The 7,500-nt window shown below is 43.6% G+C and overlaps 1 protein-coding gene across 3 annotated transcripts in view; it reads right to left on the bottom strand.

Annotated features, from left to right (window-relative positions):
• Positions 1 to 7,500, bottom strand: part of LOC139536600 (FYVE, RhoGEF and PH domain-containing protein 5-like) — a 57,151-nt gene that overhangs the window by 2,808 nt on the left and 46,843 nt on the right. For all 3 annotated transcript variants that reach the window (XM_071337254.1, XM_071337256.1, XM_071337255.1), the window contains exons 13-18: positions 1,784 to 1,867; positions 1,333 to 1,412; positions 968 to 1,064; positions 585 to 722; positions 342 to 444; positions 24 to 160 (exon numbers count right to left, since the gene is read on the bottom strand). In XM_071337254.1, the coding sequence (XP_071193355.1) occupies positions 24 to 160; positions 342 to 444; positions 585 to 722; positions 968 to 1,064; positions 1,333 to 1,412; positions 1,784 to 1,867 (639 nt within the window). The remainder of the gene's footprint in view (positions 1 to 23; positions 161 to 341; positions 445 to 584; positions 723 to 967; positions 1,065 to 1,332; positions 1,413 to 1,783; positions 1,868 to 7,500) is intronic.

Here is a 7,500-nt window from a genome sequence, read left to right as displayed (position 1 = left end):
CGTGCGTGTGTGTGTGAGATTACCTGGGTCAGAGAGGCGGTGCCCTTGCGTCTCCACAGGCTGGGAGGGTGAAAGTTCTGGAAGACGGCAGAGAGCGGGCGGATGGAGCGGCGATTAGAACGAGGACTGTCAGTACCACTCGCCACAGACACATTTCCTCCTATGGAGACAGAGAAGCCCTGATCTTAACACCTGGACTCACACACATTCAATATGCTCCAGTAGTCAAGAGCAGCATATACAGTACAGTACAATACAGTATAGTACAGTACAGTACAATACAGTATAGTACAGTACAGTTTAGTACAATACAGTACAGGAAAGGAGGAGGAGTTATGCACCTCTCTTCTGGAGCTCGCTGTAACAGTGGTCACACACGTTGGCCATGCGGTCCTCCAGGTACTTCAGACGGCTTCTGTTCCTGGAGCAGCTCCGACACACAATCTGAGTAGAGCAGGACCCCGTCACAACACCCAACACACACAGGTCAGGCCTGACTGTGGATAACACACTCCAGCCACATCATACTGCGCTAAACTGTGCTCCCATGTGACGTAGCCATGCATTGTCTGCGAGAGACTCACCCTCCCGCAGGCGTGGCAGTGGTGTCTGCGCAGTGTGAGGCTGAAGTCTGAGGTGCAGTTCATACACATCATCACATGAGACACAGGCACCAGAGTAGGAGCCTTCTCCCCCAGGGACAGCCACAGACGCTCTCTGGCCTGGAAGAGAGACAGGACAATATAGTTAGAGCTACGGCTACCATACTAGACTTCACAGTCATACTCAGTGACTCATACTCAGCTTAAAAGAGAAAATACTCCCTCTGCAATGTTAATATAACCTCAGTAAATGTATGAGTATTGGTTTTCCATTGTCATTGAGTGGGGAGCATTGTTATGCTATTGCTAACATTGCTAGCGTCACTTTTCTGTATGCTCTGTCTCCCAGTCAAAGTCCTCCTCACCTCTCCAGAGCAGCTGCTGAATGGCGCAGGTCCTCTGGCGTGGTCAGACACTGTCCGACTCAGAGTGTGGAACCAGTCCTCTCTCTCACTACAGGAGCTGCACAGGGACACACAGAGCACAGGTCATTAAGCCCTCTCACCATACTTGTCATATACCAGTGATGTGTTTGACTACATCTAGACAGATGGTCAGGAAAGCAACACTGACACTACTTATAAAAGATCCAAAAGGCCTTGTAACGAGAAGCTTTACTATACTTAATTCACTGTTTAAACAGTGCATTTGGTGACCGTGGGAACTGTGAACTACAATCATTATACCGACCATGCCACCCAAGGTGTGAGTGTGTGTTAGTGTGACCCACCTGGCTGCCAAGGAGATGGAGATGTCTGCTCCCTCGATACTCAGAGCGTTCTGTACATTCTCTATGATGGGTTTACTGACCTGGAACATCAACAACACATTACACAGACCCATCAGGAATCAGTGAGCGAGAGGACAAATAGGTTTGAGAAGGGTATAGAGAGAAAGAGAGGATGAGGAAAGAGAGAGAGAGGAAAAGAAGGAGAGATATAAAAGTGAGAGGGAGTAACATAGAGACAAAAACAAAATTATAGAGAGGACAAGGGAGAGAGGACAAGGGAGAGAGCGAGGGAGAGGGAGAAGTGAGGGGGGTAAGTGATATAGACAAAGAGGAGAGAGAAATTTGGTAAATGGTGATGGGAAAAAAACGGGAGAGAGAGAGAGAAATGGGAGAGAGAGAGAGAAACGGGAGAGAGAGAGAAAAACGGGAGGGAGAGATGGAGGACTCTGACCTTCATCCCAGTCAGTGGGAGGCTATTCTTCAGTCTGTATTTCCCGTCCTGCTGAGGGTAGGTGTACAGCAGCACATCATTCATCTGTTAACACACAAACACACTCAGAATTCACTAACAAACCTCAGAATCACACATACTTTCATGCTGTATCCTCAGAGCCAATTAACAAGATAATACAGTATACAAACATTTCACTGATTCCGCTGTTGGATAGGACAAGTGCATGGAGAAATGACTTATTATTGTCAGTACTCTCCAATCAAAATAGCATGCTACTAAGTATTATATATCTTGATGCCTAGTCACTTTACCTCTGCCTTCATGTATATACTGTATCTACCTCTATTACCACATGTCCCTGCCAATTGATATGGTTTTGGTACTCCTTGTATATAAGTAGCTTCATTCTTGTGTTTTCATTTTGTCTTGTTTAATTCTGCATCATTGGGAAAGGGCTTGTAAGTAAGCATTTCACCGTAAGGTCTACACCTGTTGTACTCAGCGCATGTGACAAATAAAAATTGATTTGATTACATTGTACATTATTCCTGCATGTTAAATAACCACATGGTGGTGCCCTAAACTAAGAGGAAACCATCTTCTCCTCAACGAGGAGGTGGGCTGTTTTACTTATCATCTTTTCATCAGATTTTACAGTTAAATGCAGTGGCGGTTTTAGCATAGAAATCTTGGTGGGGCAAAAAATAAATAAAAGTGGGATGCTTTGCATGCCAGCAAAGCCACTACACAACACAACACTAAACAATACATGAATTGCACTATAACGGTGACAAACGGTGCCTACCACCTGTTAGGGCCTACATAAAGCTGTCCCAACAGCAGTCCCAACACCTTACCACTGCTACACCTGGCTATCAGCGGAGCCTATCTGGCAGTGAAACAGTTCATTCAGCCTCATTTACTGCCTTTTAAAAAAACATAGCTGATATGGCTGACTTGTTTAAACAAGTGTGGTTTCTACTGACAACTGAGATGTACAAACTATGGCCTAAGGGGACGACAAGCGGATAAGAGTCCATCTGTATTTTGATTAAGACAATGAGCGAGCTAGGACGGGCGTAATTAATATAACTATTTGTTCAGCACCTCTGAAATGTACAGCAACAGAATTCAGAACGTGGGCAGTTCTTACAGTATTCTCCCTGTACACCAAGTCAGAACCGTAGGATAAATAAAGGGGGTATATAAGCAGACAATGAAAGCTCTTACAATAGTCGATGATTACATTTCTCTAAAACAGGTTATAGGCTACAGTAGAACAGTCAGAACAGTAGGCGAAATTAAGAGGGGGAAATAGACCAAATTATTAGGGTGATGCACATGGGCTACTAACATCTTACTACACAACATACACTTAGCTTCTTGAGAATACAGGGGGTGCTATTTTCCCATTAGCATAATTTGCTCTACAGATTAAACTGCCTCTTATTCAATTATTGCTCTTACTATATGCATATAAATAATACCATTGGAAAGAAAACAATCTCTAGTTTCTAAAACCGTTTCAATTTTGTCTCTGAGTGATACAGAAGTCATTTGACAGCACTTTCCATGACCAAGAAGAAAAAAGCAAGATGTGTATGCCAGCTTCAACTCTCTGCCTATATATGGTCGTGCCCCCTATGACCCGAAACACACCTCATTGGCCTTCCTCTGGGTGTCAAGAGGACGTCAGAGGAAAAATATCTTGTTTATCTGGGACTGACGTGAAATGAGAGCTAATTCTTTGGCGTGACCGACAACTTCCGGTTCTCTAAATCGTGCGACTTGTAGCTGCGATTGTCTTCTGTTGTGCGGCCATTATGGATGAAAACTATCTCCGTCTCGAAGTTTGTTTGATACATGTGACCAGATCATCGTAATGTATGTTTTTTCAATATAGTTTAATCAGATTATTTGAATTTTTTCGGGAGTTTTGTGGTGTTCCGTTGTCTGATTTTATTTACGTTTGAGAGATCCGTGCCACTCGACCAGTACCTGTGCTAAATGGAGTGGGAAAGGAACAATTCTGAACGGAACCAACGACTCATCTTGACAAAGGACACTTTGATCAACATTCTGATGAAAGATCAGCCATAGTAAGACCCAATTTACGATGTTATATCATATCTGTTGTGCATGTGAACTGGCCGTGGGCGCCTAGCCGAATCTGCCTGGTATAGCTATGCTAATTTAGCGCTACATTTTGTTTTCGTTATAAAACATTTAATAAATCTGAAATATTGTTTGGATTCACCAGATGTTGGGCTTTCAATATCTGTACGCTGTGTATTTTTCTGAAATGTTTTAAGATGAGTAATTCGTTATATGACGTTGGTCTCTGTAATTGTTCTGGCTGGGTCAGCACTATTTCAGATTGCAGCTGCAATGTAGAACTGTGATTTATACCTGAAAAATGCAAATTTTTCACAAAAAAAACTATGCTATACCATAAATATGTTATCAGACTGTCATCTTATGAAGTTGTTTCTTGGTTAGTGGCTATATATATTTTTATTTAGTCGAATTAGTGATAGCTACTGACGCAGGAAAAAACTATTGGGAGTAAAAAAATCGTGTCCTTTGCTAACGTGGTTAGCTAATAGATTTACATATTGTGTCTTCCCTGTAAAACATTTTAAAAATCTGAAATGGTGGCTTTATTCACAAGACCTGTATCTTTCATCTGGTGTCTTGGACTTGTGATTTAATGATATTTAGATGCTACAAGTTACTTGTGACGCTATGCTAGCTATGCTACTCAGTGGGGGGAGGGGGGTGGGGGGTGCTACCGGATCAGGGTTGGTGACTCGTGAGAAGTTAGTATTACTTTCTTAGCTACAGTATACATATCCCACTGGCATATTACATCCTTTATGAAGCAGCATACCATACATTTTTGGACTCACATTGTTGTGCTCGGCTGACTTGAACAGGACGAGTTAACAGTTGTTTGAAGCGCGACACAAACCATGCTTCATTGACAGCATGGCCAATGTTGAATGTTTATCATTTTAAACTTGGATTTGGGACTACACAGCCACTGTCACTGATTCCTTCCAAACCACTCGTTGAATTTGCGATTTGCGAATGTTTATGTTCAATGGCCGATGAGCACCGATACGTTTTATCTATAATTTCTCTTCAATATTTCTCTTCATATGACAAGGATTAAAAAGGACTTGCCAGTAGATTGTCGACTTGATTCATGATGATGACTGCTAGCTAAGATTGTGAAAGAATGACGTTGACATGATCAGTCCAATCAAAGCTACTGTGCCAATGACATTGAGCCTTCTTGGATGGCCACTTCTATGGCAGGAGCCGAAGGGCTAGAATATTCAATGTCCCCTCTTACACTTGGCAGTGACGTAAAGTCCCCATGAGTGACAGAACACTGAGCCAATCACCGCGCAACGCTCCGTATTTTCTGCTGGCTTGCCCCACCACCACAGAAAGCACTTAGCTAACACATGCATTTTGGAGCTGCCTTACTCAAGAAAACAAAAAAGAGACCATGTTTGTATGCGGCTTTATTAACTCAATTATATATATTACTTTTTACATTGTTTGCAAACTGATACGTGACGCATATTGATGCCAAAATAACATGCAAAACAGGCAAGCCTAAAAAATGTCTGCCCCACCCGCCCTGAATGATGGGTCGCCACTGGTTAAATGTGTCTCAATGTCAAAAATCAAGATTTCTCCTGTTTTTCTGTCCGCAGTTAAAACTCTGGGCATGACTCATCATTCCATTGGGGCCCTAAGCACACCGTAACTCCACCTCCTAAAGAGAGTGAGAGATGTTACAGATTTTATCTCCGAAAAAAACTAAATGGATTATAGTTGTGTGTGATCATGAGTGGACTGACTGCAGTGTTTTATTCTTAAATGTTAACGCGATTTCCTACAAGCGGTTCCTATAGTTTATCCTATAATACTTTAAATTACGTTTTATCCGGTTGGATAATATTTCCAAAATATGATTGAGTGAATTGTCTTAGTGCAAATCCCTGTAGTTGGACAACAGTGACCTAGAAAACCTTAAAGTTGACTCAATCTCGGTAGATGTAAACAAAGGTCATTGGTCATTCAAGAATAGGCATTTGGGATTATCTTTTCATTTTCACATAACAGATTTTTCTTTCGTTAACTCTATTGTCGATCATCGAGAGGGCTGTACATTTGAAAAAATAAGGAAGTCCCCTTTAACTCTGTCATTTTCCATCATATTAACCCATTCCTTGATTTAAGCTCTTTCTCTTCTTCTTCTGCCGACATCCCTCTCTCTCACTTTGAGATGGCAGAATCAGAGTGTTCTGTTGGCATAGGCTGCTAAAGAATGGCCTGTCTGAAGTCGTTATTCTGTTTGGACTTATGGCTATATAAATAACACCCTCCTCCTCCTCAGACATGTCACCCCTACTACCATATCCTGCGTGTGGTTGTGTGGGTGCTAAAGACGAGTGTGTTCTTTTTTAAAGATGACAGATTCTAGGTGGGGGAGGTGGGTTTAATCTAAGAAATTAGTAATGAAACAATTTTAGATGAACATGGCATGGTTGTCACGCCCTGACCTTAGAGATCCTTTTTATGTCTCTATTTTGGTTTGGTCAGGGCGTGAGTTGGGGTGGGCATTCTATGTTTTGGGTTCTATGTTTTCTATTTCTATGTGTTTGGCCGGGTGTGGTTCTCAATCAGAGGCAGCTGTCTATCGTTGTCTCTGATTGAGAACCATACTTAGGTATCCTTTTCCCACCTGTGTTTTGTGGGGAGTTGTTTTCTGTTTTCTGTTGTTGCACCAGACAGATCTGTTTCGTTTCGTTCACTCTCTTTGTTGTTTTTGTTGTTTCAGTGTTCAGGTTATTTTATTAAATTACAATGAACACTTACCATGCTGGGCTTTGGTCCACTTCTTCATGCAACGATGACCGTTACAGAACTACCCACCACCAAAAGACCAAGCAGCGTGGTGGAATGGACTTCTGGACATGGGAGGAAATCTTGGACAGCAAGGGACCCTGGGCACAGCCGGGAGAGTATTGCCGTCCTAAAGAGGAGCTGGAGGCAGCCAAAGCGGAGCGGCGACGCTACGAGGAGTTGGCTCGAGGAAACGTGCACGAGAGGCAGCCCCAGAATTTTTTGGGGAGGGGGCACACGAGGAGATTGGCGGAGTCAGGTAGGAGACCTGAGCCAACTCACCGTGCTTACCGTGGCGAGTGTCGTACTGGTCAGGCACCGTGTTATGCGGTGGAGCGCACGGTGTCTCCTGCTCGCGCACGGTGGCCTGCTCGCCTCCCTACCACTGAGGAAGTACAGTTCCCGCTCAGCCCAGTCAAAACTGTTCGCTGCTCTGGCACCCCAATGGTGGAACAAACTCCCTCACGACGCCAGGACAGCGGAGTCAATCACCACCTTCCGGAGACACCTGAAACCCCACCTCTTCAAGGAATACCTAGGATAGGATAAAGTAATCCTTCTGACCCCCCCCCCCCCCTTAAAAGATTTAGATGTACTATTGTAAAGTGGTTGTTCCACTGGATGTCATAAGGTGAATGCACCAATTTGTAAGTCGCTCTGGATAAGAGCGTCTGCTAAATGACTTAAATGTAAATGTACGTGTTCTTAGCCCGGTGCGCTATATCCCAGCTCCTCGCATCGGCCGGGCTAGAGTGGGCATCGAGCCAGGACGGAGTGTGCCAGCCCTGCTC

Source organism: Salvelinus alpinus, chromosome 12, assembly GCF_045679555.1.
Source record: "Salvelinus alpinus chromosome 12, SLU_Salpinus.1, whole genome shotgun sequence".
NCBI classification, from domain to species: domain Eukaryota; kingdom Metazoa; phylum Chordata; class Actinopteri; order Salmoniformes; family Salmonidae; genus Salvelinus; species Salvelinus alpinus.
This window is presented reverse-complemented; position numbering and strand designations above follow the sequence as displayed.